This window comes from Nannospalax galili, unplaced genomic scaffold (assembly GCF_000622305.1).
Source record: "Nannospalax galili isolate Female #2095 unplaced genomic scaffold, S.galili_v1.0 scaffold407, whole genome shotgun sequence".
Lineage (NCBI taxonomy): Eukaryota > Metazoa > Chordata > Mammalia > Rodentia > Spalacidae > Nannospalax > Nannospalax galili.
This window is the reverse complement of record NW_008355644.1, coordinates 1,098,686-1,117,056: the sequence shown is the minus strand read 5'-3', so window position 1 is coordinate 1,117,056 and position 18,371 is coordinate 1,098,686. Positions and strand designations below refer to the sequence as shown.

The 18,371-nt window shown below is 46.3% G+C and overlaps 1 protein-coding gene across 19 annotated transcripts in view; it reads left to right on the top strand.

The window, feature by feature from the left end:
* Window positions 1-3,699: 3,699 nt before the first annotated feature.
* Tpm1 (tropomyosin 1) overlaps window positions 3,700-18,371 on the top strand; it is a 27,993-nt gene continuing 13,321 nt past the window's right edge. For 4 of the 19 annotated variants that reach the window (XM_008853022.2, XM_008853023.2, XM_008853020.2 and 1 more), the window contains exons 1-2: window positions 8,919-9,208; window positions 15,460-15,593. In XM_008853022.2, the coding sequence (XP_008851244.1) occupies window positions 9,077-9,208; window positions 15,460-15,593 (266 nt within the window). In that variant the 5' untranslated portion in view covers window positions 8,919-9,076. Of the gene's footprint in view, window positions 3,929-4,726; window positions 4,853-5,067; window positions 5,194-8,901; window positions 9,209-15,459; window positions 15,594-18,371 lie in introns of those variants that run through there. The other 15 variants (XM_008853019.3, XM_008853016.3, XM_008853017.2 and 12 more) reach the window with 11 other exon arrangements.

The following is an 18,371-nucleotide window of genomic DNA, read 5'->3' as shown; positions in this document are numbered from 1 at the left end:
CAAGACACTCTCTGGAGAGAAAGTCCAAATACTTAATACCTTGAATCATTCCTGTACATGTTCTCTCTAGCCCAACACTGCAAACTTTTTGTTTTAGAAACCACAGCTAATAATATTTTCTATGTTCCTTAATTCAAGCTACATTGAGAGGGATTCTTGGTGGTCCAGTTCATCTTTGCATAACAGACCATAGCATTAGAACCTTGGTTCATCTTTGGATCTGTTTTTATTCATGGCCAGTCACTAGGAAGCAGGGATACACCATGTGATTGTCCAGTCTATTCCTCCTGGTCTTCTTCAGGGACCAGAAGATCCATCCAGTACAGAAGAATTTTATGCTTAAGTGATGATGTTTGGCTTGTCCTAGCCTATGATAATAGAATGTCCCAGGTACTATGGTCCATGAAGCTAGGTGGGGCCCTGCTGGCTGCTGGGCTATTGGTAAAGCAGAATCTCAACAGGGATGAAATGGAAATGACTGAATTCAGGGACCCACCATGTTAACCCATCAGTCTAGGGATTGAGGGATTTAAAAAGTTAGCTCGGGGTCTGGGAAACAGCTTAGTCTGTAAAGTGCTTGCCATGAAAGTTTGAGGACCTAACTACTTGGTGCACACATGTAATCCCAACACTAGGGAGGAAGATCCCTGGGGCTGACTAGTCAGCAAGCCTAACCAGGCCACTAAGAGACCTTGTCTCAAAAAACAAAGTGGATAGCATCCTAAAAATGACATCAAAGGTTGACTTCTGACCTCCACAGGCATGTACACACACACACACACACACACACATTATCTCAGTGCAACTCCATTTCCATGCTTGAACTCTACAGGTTCCAGTCTGAATCTAGGCCTAGGTGACAGGGACAAGACTGGGAAGAGCTGGAAAAAAGGGAAATCTGTGTCTTCAAATCACACAAGAGCCAGGTGCATTGTGATCCTACCACTTAGGAGACCAAGGCAAGAGGCTAAGAGTTCAAAGACAACCTGAAATTCCAAGTCCTTTACCATGTGGCTTCACCTTGCTTTTGCAGTCTCATGTCCAAAACAACCTACTGTCCAATCACCATCAACATTTCCCTTTTCCTTCCTTGGCTCCTCTCTCCCTAATGCTACCTTCCTCCAAAATCAATTTAAAAGTCAGCACCTTCTCAGAGAAGTGTTTTCTGCCTATCCTGACCTGGCTCTTCCTTTCTGAATCCTAATACGCCTGTTTATGCTCAACATCTGGATGATGTGTGTTACCCAACTTTGATTCCAGAGTCCAGTACCGCCTGGTATATAGCAGGAGCCCAATAGTGGTATGTCTAATAAATTGTAGAGCTGGCTCATTTAGGAGGCTTTGATGAGTTCTTCATTTGTGTTCAGCACAGCGGGAAGAAAAAAGTCTAAATAGAGCGTGGCCCCTCAAAGAGCATCTCTACTTCAGTGACTCATTTTATAGAAGAGAAAACTGAGGCTTGGAGTGGTTGTTAATATGACCAAGGCATAAAAGGAAGTGGTCAGGCCCAATTTGGATCTCAACTTTTCATTCCTGAGCCCCATTCTTGGCCCCTCTGCTAAACCCCAAGTTGGAGAGTCAGCTCCCTACAGTCCACACATCTGAATATTACCCATAGGCTTGGAAATGTGTCAGTGATCCAAGGCACTTGACACATAAAAATTAAGGACTCTGGTGATTTTCTATACCATGCAGCTCTCTGGGGGATACCACCCCAATGCTCTAGTCATTACAAGAGGGTATATTTTCCCGCCTGGGCAATTGGTTAGGTTAGTGGGAGAAATCTGACAAAATCCTGGAGAGGAACTTGATCATTCTCTGAAGGTCTTACAAGTTTTTTGGCCTGCTTAATCTGCTCAGACACTGTCTGGGGAATAATTGGTATTCATGTAGTACACACTGTGAATTATTCTGTGGGGACTAGTCTTCACAAGACCCTCAGTTCTGGAGACACCCCCCACCCCATCCTGCATTCCTGCTGAGCAGCCTTTTTCTTAGTCCTTTCTTTTTGGGGGGCTGAGAGGAGGAAAGTTTAAAGCGACACAGGGGATAGTCTCCTGCCTTCAAGTCTAGCTCACATAGTTCAGAGCTGGGCCTTCTCTCTCAGCAGACAAAATTCAGGCTATAGCTACAACCATTTAGGTTAGTTTGTCACATGTTTTTGACACTCTGGCACCTGAGTGCCACACAGAAAGAGACTGACTCTGTGGATCAGTGTAAAGAAAAGATGAAAAGTTAGTCTGAAGATTCTTCAGGCATTCTCTACTTGCTGGATTTAAATATGAGGAAATTGGGACAGCAAGATGGCTCAGGGAGTAAAGGCACTTGCTGCCAAGCCTGACTACCTGAGTTGGATCCATATATGATAGACCCACATGATGGAAGGAGAGAACTATCTCCCACAAGTTGTCTTCTGACCCCAACACACATGCCATGGCACAGATGCACCCACATATGTACACAATAAATGAATCCAATAAAATTTTTTTAAATAATAAATATGAGTGCCGGGCATGGTGGAGCATGCCTTTAATCCCAGCGCTCAGGAAGACAAGAGTCAGGTGAATCTTTGTGAGACTGAGGCCAGCCTGGTTTATTCAGGGAGTTCCAGGCTAGTTGGGGCTACAGAGAGACCCTGTTTCAAAAAGACCAAAAGTTCAAGGCCAGCCTCAGCTATATAGTTACTTTGAGGCTACAAAACTCTAAATAAATAAATAAATAAATAAATAAATAAATAAATAAATGAAATAAATAAATAAATAAGAAACAATCACACAAACAAGCCACAACAGCAAAGCTGTTCTTCATCAAGATCACACAGCTGCTGTTGACTAAAGACCAAGTACCAACCTGCCTGAGTGACCAAGAATGCCTGATCGATGTTCTTCCCCTCCTCCCAAGAAATGCTCCCTACCCCTTCCCTAGCACTGCACAGGCACTTTCAGAACTAAGTCAACTGTGTCCTAAGTCCCTAAAGTATTTGATTGCCCCCTTTTGGGTGAAAAGACTCAAGAGAACTTCTCTGTGGTGTCCTTGTACCCACAGGCAGGGGCAGAGAGAAAGCCTCAGGAATTTCTCCCCAGCCCTTTCTCCCCTCTTTCTTTCTCTGCTCTGGTTGGAAGTTTCCAGAATGTGAGAACCCTGGACTATGCCTGGAGGGTTAAGAACTGCCAAAGAGGCGCAGTTGGGTCCTGAGCACTCCCAGGCCTGGATCCGATGTGCAGTGGCAGTGACAGGGGGCCCCAAGGCTGAGCGCCCCAGGGTCTAGAGGCCAAGTGGGACTATTGCACACACACTACCTGCCCTGCTCCTGGGCATCTTGGGCGACTCCGGGAGGCCCCGGCTGGGGACCCTAATGATCAGGCGCTGGCTCTGGGAAGAGCCGGAGCAGTGGGCAGAGTTCAGCACCTAGCGCTGGGCTTCTCTCCAGCGAGGTCCGGGCGCCCTTTCCCTGGCACGCAGGTTTGGAAATAGGATGGCCTCGCCCGGTCGCCGCCTTGGAGGCTCGGGTCCCCATATATAGTCATATCCACCGTCAACTGGGAGGCCGACAGAAGGCAGCGAATGGGCGAGCGGCCCCCGCGGGAGGAGCGGGGAGGGGGCAAGGGCGGAGGCAGGGGAGGGGGGAAAGGGGGCCGGAGGAGCAAGCTTTTCCAAAAAAGTATTGGCTGTCTTGAGGAATGTGGTCGCCCCCTTGGGAAAGTACTTATCTGGGAGCAGCCAGCGGCTCAACGCTCGCACTCCTGCCTGGCAGCCCCACCGCGCTTATCTCTCCACTCCCACCGCCGCCCAAGGGCCCCTAGTCGCCGCCACCATGGACGCCATCAAGAAGAAGATGCAGATGCTGAAACTCGACAAGGAGAACGCCTTGGATCGAGCCGAGCAGGCGGAGGCCGACAAAAAGGCAGCGGAAGACAGGAGCAAGCAGGTCTGCGCCTCCCCCCAACCAGCTCTGCGGCTACCCATCGCCTGCGTTCCGAGTGGCTCCAAGAGAGCCCCGGGGACCCAAATGGCATCCCTCCCTGCCCCGGTCTCCTGGACCCCGGGAGCCATCCCCAGCCCAAGGCGTCCATGGGCGCGCGGCTCGCTCAAAACAGAGCGAGGGAAAGAGCGAGACTGAGGCTGAGTCTAACTTTTCTGTCTGGTCTGAGGACACTTGTGGCCCTTCTCTGACTCCCACGACCCGTAAGGGCCGTTTAAGCCCTAGAGAGGCTCTAGACGCTCGGGACTGGGAATCAATTTTGGAATAGGAAGGGAGACAGGACACGGGTTCCGGGGGAGGTTGGAAGGAAGGGGAGGGAGTTAGGCTCTAAGTCCTGAAAGTATTGCAAGTTCTTTGAACTTTTGGCTGGGGAAAAACAGACCTAAACCTGGGATGGAGATATTGGGGGTCGAGGGGGAGCCATGGAGTTTTTTCCTAAGAACAAAAATGGGATATAATGGAAGACACAGACAGCTAACCAGGAGAGGGTGGTTTTCTGCACCCCAAAATTGTGGACCTGACCCTGCTGAGACCTCGGCTGGTGGTCCCAGGGGAAGAGGGGGTGCAAGGTGAGCCACTGAGCGGTTCCAACTCCGGGAGAGAGGAGGCTACGTGGGGTCCCCCGAATCCCAAGGCAGGGATCACCCAGACCCAGGGCCCCAGCCAACCTGGCGCCCATGTGTTGTATGTGTCTCACACCCGGTCCGCGCCTGCCGCCCGCTCCCGCTCTCCGCTGCTCCCCAGCTGGAGGACGACATCGCGGCGAAGGAGAAGCTGCTACGGGTGTCGGAGGACGAGCGGGACCGGGTGCTGGAGGAGCTGCACAAGGCGGAGGACAGCCTCCTGGCTGCCGACGAGGCCGCCGCCAAGGTACCCCCGGCGCGCGGCGCAGCAAGACGCACGAAAGGCTAACTTCTTTCTCTTTCTTTCTCCCTCCCTGTCTTTCCCTTTCTCTCCCTCTCTCTCCTTCTGTCCCTGTCCTATATGGTCTGTGCACCCTTACCCGCACTTTGCGGGATCACGCTGCCTGCTGCACCCTTCCCCCCTCCTTCCCCCTTCCCCCATACTCCACGGCCAACTCCCAGCTGGAAGATGAGCTGGTGTCGCTGCAAAAGAAACTCAAGGGCACTGAAGATGAACTGGACAAATACTCCGAGGCACTCAAAGATGCCCAGGAGAAATTGGAGCTAGCGGAGAAAAAGGCCACCGACGTAAGTGCACGCTCACTTTGCCTCCCTCCTGCCGCCCCACACCACCCCCCCGCGTGGCCACTCTGGGGTCATCACTGGGGTTGCAGAGCAATGGAGGAAGAAAACCTCCTACTGGGCACCTGCACACAGGCTGGCCGTGGCCCAGGACACTGGATTGGCGCCTCTGACTGCTACTGCGCACATTCATTTATGTTCCATCCACTCCTTCATTCTCTTTTTCTCCTCTTCTTCACTTCCTCCCCTCTGTCTGGAAGTGGGTGGGTAAGAAGCTGGGAGAACACAGCATCTGAAATTGGACTCTTGGAGGTGAACTTCGCCTCCTGCTGGTAGAAAACTTGAGTGTGTCATCGCTAAGGTTTGTGCGAAAGTTTCTGGTTTTCTTTTTCTTTTTTGTCAGCCCCAGTTGATGGGAAGATCTAGTTTGGGGTAATGGGCCTAGACTGGGTACAGAGACTCTTCCCTCTAGATGTAGTCTTACTCAAAGGCTAAGCTTGAGGCACACAGAGACCTTTGAAGATTTTCTCTTCACTAAGCAAGCCTTAAGATCTCTCCCTGGGAAAATGATACTTGCTTGGGTCTGCAGTCTGAGGATCCAGAAAGTAAGCAGGGAGTTATATATAGCCCAGTGCTTTATATGGTATAGTGAGCTGACTTCCCGCAGCCGGCCCCACCCCCACCTGACAACCCTCTGGCAACCACTACATACTTTCAGGGACATACAGTTACATCTCTGCTAAGCACTCAGAGCTCCACTGCCCTTCGGAATCTTAAACCATAAAGCTTGCCTCTTCTGTCTAGTAAGTCAAGCTGTGGATAAGATTCACAATGAACTGACTTCTTTTCACACCACTGAATTCCTTTCCAGAAGCTAATTAAGCCTAGAGGCCCAATTAGAAAAGAATTCCTTGGGAAGCTGATAACAATTCCAAGAATGTATGAGCGCCAGAGAAAGTTATGCCTAGAAGCTGAACCCCCCCCCCAAATGCAACAACAGAGAGTTTTATTGTTTTGGTGTGTGTGTGTGTGTGTGTGTGTGTACTGTATAATGCAGATTACCGGAGGGTCTCTGGTTTTGAAATCTGTATAGATTTTTTGTAGCATGAAAGGTATGATACACATTACCAGTGTGCTTGGTAAATGAGAGGTCGGGATAGTAGTCACTGGACTCTGACAAAATTTCAGTGAGAAATTAAGGTTCCTGGAAAAAGGGATTTGGGAACCACTGATTTGTCTAAAATACATGTTAAAAATATCTGTTTTTTAGAAAAAGAACAAGAAGAACAAAAAGACCAATCATAACTCTGAGCTTGCTTTGTATAATATGTATCAAATGTCTGCTCTGTACATGCAGTAGGATGCTTGTCTCCCCAAACTCTCCCCACAGGACGTTTATTTAGTTTTTCTAAAGAGTGGCTGATAGATCAAGGAGAGATATTCCTTATAAGGGAAAGAATGCAGAGAATTTGAAAATAGCCCAGTACCTAATGAAAGCAGGAGAAAAGTGCTGCTATAATTCTTAAGGGGGTGGAAAAAGATAATGCTTCTTGTAACTATGAAGTGGCATCATGTCTTAAATGGGAACTCTTGTTGAGGGGCCGTTGGAATGGGGTGGGGCAGAAGTGGAAAAGAAGCTATTTAAAGTCAGTTGAGGCAGGGCCAGTGGGGGAACAGGTTCTTTCTATGCACTGGAATACTGTCCCTAAATACTGTGTGTGTGTGTCTGTCTGTCTGTCTGTTCTTTTGGTTAGCGTATTGATCATCTTCCTCTGTAAAGCATTTTAGGTTGTTTGGAGACTAGGAATGTTGAAGAAGGTTGTGAAGATGTTATATTTAGAGTGATTCTGACTCACTTTAAATAGTTAAGACTTGAGGAGGAAAAGACAGATGTCACTAGAGGAAAGAGGTAGGAGGGAAGTCAGTTTTCTGAGGTATTGCAATGAGGACATTTTACTGTCATTACTTCCCAGGGTTAAGAATGCTGTATTTTTCTATTATTATTACTATAAAACATTTTTCTAATTTACCAACCTATTGTACAAACCATATTCCCAGGAGCTAGCATCCCTAATGATCTGTTTACTGGAGTTTTACTGGTCTTCCACCTAAATGAGGACTCTGTTTTCCTGGCCCCTTCCCCAATCACTGTGATGTATATGGATGTGAGTCTTTATCCCCTAAATCAGTGATTCTCCTGCTTATATACATATAATCATCCAGGTAGGTTTTTAAACTCAGGTTTCTCCCCCAAGTCAATCACACCAGGATCTCTAGGGATGGAACCCCACCTCAATGTTTCTTAAATACCCAAGTGATTCTAACCTGCAACCAAGTCTTAACAACCATCCTAAGCTCTTCCATAATGACATCAGCTTGAAAATGAACTGTCTGAAAATGACTTCTACTGGTGTTTGAAAAGCAGGACATTAAGTCACTAGGGTGGCTGCTTAGAGCTTTGGCAAGTGGCCAGCAGTTTCCCTGGCTGCCTCTGGACAGTTGCAGATGCCCTGTCCCAGCCTCCTCGTGGTTGGAGGCAGATGGTCTATGAGCTCTGGGGAGGAGTTATAATCATGCCTGGCTGAGCCTACCAACTGCTTGGAAACCTAGGGAGAGGCTCCATCTACAGGATGTGAGGGTTTGCCAGCTTCACACCAGAGGCCAGAGAGGACTAGAAACTCCATAGAAAATGAGCTAGGCGAGCTAGAAACTTGTTAGGGTTTTAGAGGACAGAGTTGGCAGGCGGTGCTTTCTTTTTCTTCCTTTGTTTCCATTTTTTCCCACATTTAATCAAGTCCAGGACTGACCTTAAGGACCCTCTGTGACTAAGGTGAAGGAATAAAGCCCAGAGACTTGTTGGAAGGCATTTAAAAACGCAGCCTAAGAGGAATGACAGAGTGCTTACAGATTGTGCCCACGTGACTTTCCAGCTGGCAGACAGGGGTTCGGTTATAGGGTTCTGAGATCTCCAGCTTGATCCATCCCATTCAGACCTGAGACTGGATTAAAACCGAGGATGGCTTTGGTGTATTTGAGATTGCACAACTGGTTATGGGCTATTTGCGTTCTTTATATATAAAGCATTGTGAAGTGCTTTATGTTAATTATTTGATAATTCGCACAACAGACCTATGAATAGCCGTACTGTTACCCTCGTTTTTTGTTTTTATTTTATTTTACAAATGAAGCCACAAGCCACTAGAAACCAGACTTAAACCTAGGAAGGCTGTGTTTAGATCAGGAGCTCTAACCACTACGCTTTAGCAGCTAGCGGTTTTCATTTCGTGATAGGATGGTGGGTTTCTTGTGGTGAGGATCTTGTTCTGGGGTTCTTCACAAGGACCAGTTCCCACACTCCAGGCCTCCCGCCCCGGACTCCTACTTTCCGCTCCTACCACCAACCCCCAACCCCAACCCCAGCCCCAACCCCAGCCCCCTCCCTGCACTTGCTCAGCTTCTCCCCCTCCATGCACTGCTCAGCGCTGCAGGCGGCCAGCAGGAGTCGCCATAGGTTTAGCATCTTGAGCTGATACCCGCCAGGCCTCTAGGAAGAGGCGCTGGGGAGAAGTCAACTCCCTCCAGTGGCCTTGCTCCAGGCATACGAACCTACTGCCCGCCATCCCCGTGCGCATGCGCAATACAACCGCGGGCTGCACATTCCCGGGGTCCCCAGCGCTCCGCCCAGCCCGCTGGCAGTGCCGGTCCCTTGTATTCGCCGGGCGCCGCCCCAGGGCTGTGACTTCCGGGCTGCTCCTAAGCCGCAGGGGGCGCCGGCGTTGCACAGCTTGCCTGGGCGGGGCGGACCGGACCCGGGTTCGGAAGCGGCTACAGCTGCCGCAGCATTGCGGAGAGGCCCGAGCGCAGCCGCAGCGGTAGCCGCCGCCTCACCATGGCGGGGAGCAGCTCGCTTGAGGCGGTGCGGAGGAAGATCCGGAGTCTGCAGGAGCAGGCGGACGCCGCCGAGGAGCGCGCGGGCACCCTGCAGCGGGAGCTGGACCAGGAGCGGAAGCTGAGGGAGACCGTAAGGAACCCACCCATCACCCCGCAGGCCCCACGCTGCACCTGGCGCACCTGGGCCAGCTGGCCCCCGACCCCAGGGAGGAACCCAGCCCTTTCTCCTCGGCCCTGCCTGTCCACCTCGATGGTTTAAAGTAAAACCTCTAGGGGAAATTGCCGTTGAGAAGGTTCTGGAAGCAGCACTTTCCTGTGAAGGGTCTGCGTTTCTGGGGTGATCGCGCGTTGGGCCCCGTGGATGTGCACTTTGCACTACTGGCATTTATTGGGGCGAGGCACCGCCGGGATTTAGGGTCTGCGGATGCTGGATGCCCCCGTCGTGGTTCATAGAGGCTGTTTGTGTTTGGAGACGGCACCAGGTTCAGAAAGAAGACTTAATTTGCATAGCACGCAGTCCTTTTACCCTTATATTTCTTAGCCCTCCCTTCTCCTAAGTTCTCTCAGCAAATAGATATTCCTTTCTTACCAAGTCTTGTCAAAAGTTGGCCAGATGTCAGCGGTTACTGGGTGTATCTCTTGCCTCCTTCCCCTCCTTGTTGAATGTAATACCTGGTTTCCTTTAGTCTCCAAGGCAAGTGTATCCAGCAATCAGGAACAGGATTCAGAGTTTAGATGTTGGATATTTATCAGCCTTGTGTGTGTGTGTGTGTCTGTGTGTGTGTGTGTGTGTGTGTGTGTGTTAAATCAAGGTATTCAAACACCTTGGGAATTTTATGACAGCCAGTAATATGGTGTCCAGCTGTGCTTAATATACACAGGGCTATTCTGAATTGAGTAATTCCTTCTGGCAGTGTTTGTAATGGCTATATGGCATCTCACAGAAACTCCAAAACATGTTTTGTATAAAATATAAAGAACCGAGTGAGTCTTCCTTGGAAAGCCTAGCTAGAGGAAGTTTAAGATAAAATACAGATAGGGATAGTGTAGGAAAAAGATAATTTTCAGTATTTTAGAGGACAGATTATTAGTAAAAGCCCTACTTACTGTAGGTGTCTCTGAACTTGGCTGGTGATAAGTTAATTCTGATTCGTCTCCAATTGGTCAGTCACTGCCCTTGAACCAGTAGAGCTAATAAAATATCATAAAGATGAGGAAGAGCACTGAACCCAGTTTGTCAGCACTGAATCCTGACCGGGTTGACTGGCTGGGGATAGTTGAGTGTTTCGGTTTCCTATGAGTAAAATGTGGTTAACAATACCATCTACCTGCTAGCTGAAGGAGTTAGTAGGTAAAGAGATTTTATTTTACAGTGGGACTCGGCACCATGGAGCTAGCTCTGCCTGCACAGTCCTGTTACTCACACTACCCAGCACTACTCCACCCAGGGATTTTTACCATCACTACTTGGCAAGGGCTTTTAAAAATGGCCTACTCACTTTACTACACATAAAACTCCCCATTTAATGCTTTTAATAAACAGTTACTTTTGGGGAATTGGGGAGGGGAAATGTGCAGGCTGGAAGGAATCTTTGGTGGGTTGAAGAGGTATTAATGATGGCTTTTGAATAGGCTCTGGCCTAGGGGACTGGTGGTGGGCAATTTTATAAAGGCCACTTAACTACTTTTATGCACACTCACTATTCTGTGCATTGTTTTTAAAATAGCACTCCTGGGCTAGGTGGATGAGGACAAGACTTCCATTCTTTTCACAACTTTATGTCTTTATTTAAAGCAGTTTAAATCATTTTTTTATAAAAATTAAAGTCATTTTTCGCAAAGTGTCTTTCTGGGCAATTGGACACAGACCCATACAGTAGCAATTTAGAGACTTTTGCAAGTTGAGAGGTTACTTCTTTAAAACTAGAGCTATGCCAGGCATGGTGGCACACACCTTTAATCCCAGCACACATGGATCTCTGTAAGGTGGAAGCCAGCCTGGTCTACATAGCAAGTTCGAAGCCAGCTGGGGCTACAGGAAGACAAAAACAAAAAACAACTAATAAAAACCCCTGGAACTTAAAGATGGATGCTATAGGTAGTTATTAAACATAGCTTAGGCTGTGAGTGAAGCTAGCAGTAACAATTTCTCTTGGCAGCAAAGATAAAGGCTTAGTGACAAAGCTATGAGCCACTACCAAAAATATTTGAAGAGTTGGGCCATATTCAGGTACTCAGAGACTCAAACTGACTGGCATTAATTGGACCTAATTAAACCCTCATTTCCCTTGAAAAAAAAAACAGGTGTCCCTTTATTTCCTCCTAGTTTGTTTTCCCAAGGTGTGTGGCCCCTTCAAAATCTTGGAATGAAACTGCTTTGCCTGATGTAATGGTTGACTCTATATCTTGTGACCCGTGTTGATATATATGTATGTGTATATACATACACACACACACATTTTTTTTTTTTAAGCAAAAAAGCCAATCCTCTTTCCTCATTTTTGGGCAGAACCCAGCAGATGAAGAGGCTTACAATTGCAGCCAGTAGATTATTAATAGGCAGCTTGATTAAATCATGGGAAATTATCAGTTTTCAAAAATTCCTAAGTCTAGCATTGGCGGCTATTTCTGCAACTGGGAAATGAGCATGTTCTGTTCTTGCCTTGGCCCTTCTAGAGTGGCTGTAATTGGAATGTATACTATACTCTGGGTGCCCACTTTCCCATGGAGACACAGCAAAGGCACTTCAGTAACTTGCCTACATCTGTTTTCTCTTGTTATACAAATGTGCCTCATAAATTACAGGCTTGGCCTAGATAGAGGAGGTTGTGTTTATCTGTTATCCAAAGGAGTGCCCCTAATGTCATTAGTGTGTGTCGTCCCCCCAACCTCCCCCTTGCCTGACCATATAAGGGCAGAAGTTTAGCTTGGCCCTAGTCAGTTTGGTCTTACACAGCAAGTTGGGTGAAACCCTCTCTGAGAACTACAGTTTACATGAAATAAAAAGATCTGACCTTTGATCGTACCATGCTCTGCTCTAGTTCAGGCAGGACTTTGAAAACATATTTGAGAGCATTGCTTTTCAAAGTACAATTTATTTTTTCTATAGTGCCTGAAATATGTGAATTTCATGAAAATCTTGGACTTTCTAAAGGTTCATTCAAATCTGGCTTGGAATAACATTTTGCTCTGTTAAAGTGTTGTGCCCACATGTCTGCATAATACCTTGTTGGGACTGGTATGTGTGTCTTTTTTCTGAAGGTAGCTACTTCCTTGTTTGGGGGCAGGGCAAAGGGTGAGCTTGCCCTTGACTTCCAGGGAGGTAGCTAGTACTTACAGGGGCAGGAGACATGCAACTCTAAGGATCACCAATGATCCTTAGATCCAATGAGTGGTGATTTAACTGGAGTTTGTAACCTCATCAATACAACAGTCTCCTGAGTAGCTCATTAGATGGTGGGACACAGTAGCACTTTTGGAATAAAAGAAAGTATCATCCCAAATGGAAAGGCTTTGCTGGTAGCATTGACATGGGGGCCATGTTAGAAAAAAACCTAACTCAGCCTAGGAATAATTTGCATCCAAAGTCTTCACCCTCCCCAAATGCTTTATTATTTCTGTCTGCTTTTAAATAACAGACAGGCATGTGGCTGTGGGCATGTATTTAAGCCTACCTGGGTGCTTTGCCATAGAGACTCAGAAAATATCTGGAGAAGCCTCAATCCTGAGAAAAAAACAAAATGAAAATAAAAGCTGATGGAAGTGATAGGTGCATAGGCCTATGGAACACAGAGTAAAATAAATGGGGGACGAGTGTACTGAGTATGGTAACTCATGCTTGTAATCGCTACACTTGAGGCTAAGGCAGGAGAATCACAGGCAGCCTAGACTGCAGATTGATTCCCTGCCCCAAAAGAATGGGAGGGGGCAGGTGGCAGTAAGAGAAAGCTTTAATTACAAAATTTAACTGGTCTTGAATTCTGAGGAACTCTTAAAAATTTCTATGAGACCAGCATAATAGGGCCCATGGAAGCAGAATGCAGGGTTTTCCCAGGGAGGGTGTGCATAGGTAAACTTTATATACTTGTAAGCCCTTGACCTGCTTGGAGCTGCTGGGCCAGTATGCTTCAGGTCTAGGCTAAAGAGCAAATATTCTGTGCCCTTATGTGATCTACCTGCCACCTACTAGAACACCCTGCCTTTTAAAAAAGGATTGAGATGCCTTTTCTAATGACTGATTTTCTTGCAGGAATTGTTCTGATACTGGGTCTGTTCGTATGCAGGCACAGCTTGGGGTGCTGGGGCTTGGGGAATGGTAGGTAGAGAACCTTTCACTCTGGTGTTAAGAAAGAACAACCCCAGGGGTGAGACCATCAGTCCCAATCCACTTTCTTTCTTTTTTTTTTTTTAAGATTTGTTTATGTGTATGAGTGTTTTACCTGCATGCATGTTTGTGCACCATGTGCATGCCTGCTGCCCATACAGGCCAGCAGAGGGCATCAGATCCCCTGGAACTAGAATTACAGTCAGTTGTGACTCACCTACTCATGTAGGTGCTAGGAACCAAATCCAGATCCTCTTCAGGTGTACATAACCACTGAGCCATCTCTCCAGCCCCCACTTTCTATTTTTTGTTTCAGTTTTCAGGGTGGTTTGCTCATCACCATTCCCACCTCCCACCCCCTGTTGGTAAAATGAATAGAATTCTCCTGGAAATAGCACGTAAATAAAAATGAAGAACCCTAACCTGACCCAAAACTATGGCTTTCATATGTGTATCTTTCCGATTAAAAAATAGGACTGATTATTAAAAAGCAGTTCCCTGTATTTAAGAAATTGGTTATCCCTATTGCCCTCAGCCTGCAAAGAAAACTAACCAGAAGCCAATCATCTGCCTGACATTCCTGGCTTGACCCAGTTATAAGCTGTTTGCTGATAATGATTGACCTCGTGGGCTGGTTCCTTTGCGACTGTTCCTCCTCCAGTTCATTTCACATTGGCCCTGCTTCCTGCCTCCAGCAGCCACTTACTACATGGCAGTTTTTTATTGTTGTTGAGATAAATGTTGTTTAAATGTTTGTATAGAGAAGACTGTAGTCATTCACTGTGGTGGGCGATGTCCTGTTCCCTGAGCTTCCCCAGATAAAACTTGCATGAACCATGAGCAAGGAGCTAAATGATTTGGATTTCCTTTGACTCAAGGCCATGACCGCCACCTCTCTCTAATTGTACATGCTTTTCAAACTCTGATGAGCTATGAAAGTTGCCGTTGTTTAAATTAGAGTGATTTTATGTACTCCTCCAGTAGATGTTTACTAGCCCAGGCTCTCTAAAGAGCCAATGTCCTGAATGTGAGCAGCAGACAGTTCAGTAAAAGCAGAGATATGCATAACAAAAACTAGCAGGGGTCCTGAGATGTATATTGTAATTGTTAGAATATTGACTCCCAGATGTTCTAAGGACCCATCAACACTTTATGAACACAGGTTCGAGTGAGGATGAATATTTTGCTGCCTAATTAGCAAGTCCCACCTTCACTTCCGTGCAGTACTGGATCAGTCTTCAGCCCAGTGTGGCAACTATTCCCAGGCTCATCATAGTAAGTGCATAGAACTTACTGTCTCCCAAGAAAGAAACATTTTCTTTCAAAGCTAAATTCCAAGTAAAAACAGTGTCTCTATTGCTTTTCTCCTTAGGCCTGTGATTCCTTTCTTACAGCAGCCTTGCCTTTAAGAAATTCCAGTAAGCTTAGGTCAAAAACACTTGGGAAATTTATCTTGGCTTTATTCCAGTATGGCCAGTTATTCTAAAGAGGTTACTGAAAAGGTGGGGTGAAAAGGAAGTTTCTAGATGGTACTGGGCCTCCATGTGGCTTGTATTTTTAAAACCACTAATTTTAAAACACTTAGCTCCTTTATAAGGCTCCTTTGAGAAAGTAGCTCAGAGAAAGGAAAGTGGAATGAGACGCAGGATTCCAATTTCTGATTATATTGCTAGTGTCTCATGTGGCTGAGCCTACTGTCTGTGTCCATACCTCCAGTCTCCAGTGAGCTACCTGTGAGGAAGCTGTCCTCCAATGAGCAAGTAAGGGAAAGATGTTGGAATCTGTAGAAGGAGGCCTATGAGAGTGTGGCTGATGGCCCACTTGTCTGCTGAACTGTATGCCTAGGTTTGTATATATTCAAATATATTGCTATATAAATCCATATATACTCCTGTGTGAGAACTCTGGAGTTGGCCAGGGCTTGTAATACACTGACAGGTAGCTCACACCCGGGCCCAGACTTCTGTCTGGGCCCAGCACCTCAGTACTGGCCACTTCCTGAAGGTGCCCCCCTCACTCCTCCTAGCTCTGAAATATCTTTCACTTTCTCTGCCTAGGCTGAAGCCGATGTAGCTTCTTTGAACAGACGCATCCAGCTGGTTGAGGAAGAGTTGGATCGAGCTCAGGAGCGTCTGGCCACAGCTCTGCAGAAGCTGGAGGAGGCAGAGAAGGCTGCAGATGAGAGTGAGAGGTGAGAATGCCACATCCAGCTCCTGTGCACAAGACTTTACTCCTAATAGGGTGAACCCAAGGGCTGCTGTAATCAATGTGATTTAATAATTTTATAGTCCTGGGGGTCACTTGATAGAGTGCTTGCCTAGCATGCACAAAGCCCTGAGTTCAGTCCTCAGAATTGTATAAACTGGCTGAGGTGGTACACACCTGTAATCCCAGCACTTGGGAGGTAGAGCCAGGAGAATCAGAAGTTCAAGATCATACATAGAGAGTTTGAGGCCAGACTGAGGTACACGAGACCTTGTCTCAAAAAAAAAAAAAAAAAAAAAAATTGTTTCTGGGCCTGGGGGTATAGCTTATTTGCAGCGTTTTTGCCTAGCATGCTCAAAGACCCTGGATTCAATCCACAACACTGGAAGAAAAAAAAAAATTTTTACAAACCCCCAGGCAAGATCATCTCCTGGCTTAAAAAAAATTTTTTTTTAACGTTTACTTTTATTTTATGTATACAAGTAATTTGCCTGTATGTGTATATGTGTACCATGTGTGTGCAGTCCCTAAGGAGGCCAGAAGAAGGCATTGAATCCCCCTGAAACTGGAGTTATGGATGACTTTTAGCCACCTTGTGGGTGTCAAAGCCAAGCCTGGGTCCTCTGCAAGAGCAACCAGTGCTCTTAATCACTGAGCCATCTCTCCAGCCCTATCTCCTGGCTTTTATTTTTTTAATATCAGTAGAGTACCTACTGTGTTCAAAGTAGGGAGTCGTAAAATAGTTGTAAAGAGGATCTGACCTCCAGAGCTCACTAGAGGGAGACAAACATGGAAAGAAATTCCAGGTATACCTGGTGATTCTTTTTTGTTCCTCTAGATCACAGGGCAATTGTACTTTAAAATAAGTGTGTGTGTGTGTGTGTGTCTGTCTGTCTGTCTGTCTGTCTGCATCTGTGTCTGTGTCTGTGTTTACAAATATACCAAGAAAGCTTAGACCTAGGGAAAGGAACCATTGGCTGTCAGTACCCAAATAGGTAGAAGAAAAAGCATAAATAAAACAAATAAGATTTGCAGAAATGAAATGTTTTGAACTTGAACTTAATACACTTGTCCACACAGAGACACAGTCAGGTGCTTGTGTGTTTTGAGCCTACTTCTACTGTAACCTGGCTCTACTGGTCTCATACTGGAAGACTCCAGTTTTTTTATAGTAAAGGGAACAGTGGCTCACACATACCACCTGTATCTGTTATTTCTTATTATTGTAATGAAATACCTGACAGGAAGCAAGATGAAGAAGGAAGGAAGGGTTTATTCGGCTTACAGTTATAAGGGATGCAGTTGGTTATGGTAGCAAGTCATGGTGGAGGGAGCATGAAGCAACTGGTCACACAGGGTCCACAATCAGGAAGCAGCTGGCAGTGAATGCTCAGCTGGTTTTCTACTTTTTATTCAATTGGAGAATGGTGCCACCCACAGTTAGGGTAGGTCATCCTACCTTAATTAACCCAATCTAGAAAATCCCTCACATATGTGCCGAGAGGTCTGTTTGCTGATTCTAGACCCTGTCAACAATCAATACTAACAATCACACCAAACAACTAACCTCATGAAGGCTTTCTTTTCTGTGCCCCACTGTATAATTTAGTGTGTTTGCCATAAAGCATGGAAACACTCCATGAGACAAGAGATCAGTGTGCTGGTTGAAGAATTGTATAGCAATGTGGGCTCAGAACAGCACAGAAATGCCTTACCTGTGTTGGGACCCGGGCAGGTAAAGGTCCATTTCTCCATCACTTCTCTGAAGTGAGCTTCTGCTCCCTGGTGCTTTGTATAAAGAGTGGCTTCAGACTTTAGGGTTAAAGACACTTTTTTGGCTAAAGTTTTAAGTTCATTACTCACCACCTCTTAGTTTTCTTCACTAACCAAGGGTTCAGTGATTCTTTAAGATGATTAATCATCTCATGTGTATATGTAGCAATAATGAGAGTAATTTCTTCCTGAAATACACCTAGTACTGAATTTTAAAGGCCATCTGACAGTGTCAGACTATGGAGGAAAAGAAACAAAGAGATCACTTATTCCAGCTTCTTGGCTTCACAAATGTGAAGGCTAGGGGCTCAGAGACTACCATGACCTGCCCCAACACTCAAACTATGCTGGTGGCTGAGTCATAGTTAAATATGGGCCTCTTCAAGTGAATGCCTGTGAATCATCAAAAATGGGAAGCATAGGTAGGTGTACCTCTGTGAGATCAAGGCCAGCTAGGGCTACAGGGAGACCTTATCTCAAACAAAAAGTGCTTTAAGGCACTGGAGAGATGGCTCAGTAGTTAAGAGCACTGACTGCTTTTGTAGAAGACCCAGGTTCAGTTCCCAGCATCTAGATGGCAGCTCAAAACCACCCGTAACTCCAGTTTCAGGAAGATCTTACACCCTCTTGTGGCCTCGGCAGGCACTGCACACACATGAAACACATATGCAGGCGAACATTCATACATAAAAATAAATCTTTAAAAGATATAGTGCTGGGGGCTGGAGAGATGGCTCAGCGGTTAAGAACACTGACTTTTCTTGCAAAAGACCTGGCCTCAAATCCTAGCATGCACATGGCAGCTAACAGCTGTCCGTAACTCCAGTTCCAAGGGATCCAACAGCCTCTTCTGTCTTCTGCAGGCATTGCACGACACGGGTACACTTACCTACATGCAGTCAATACACACATACACATTAAATAAATATAATAAATAAAAAATTAAAAAGAGTGAGCAAACATTCTAATTTGTTCAATCCAATCACACAAA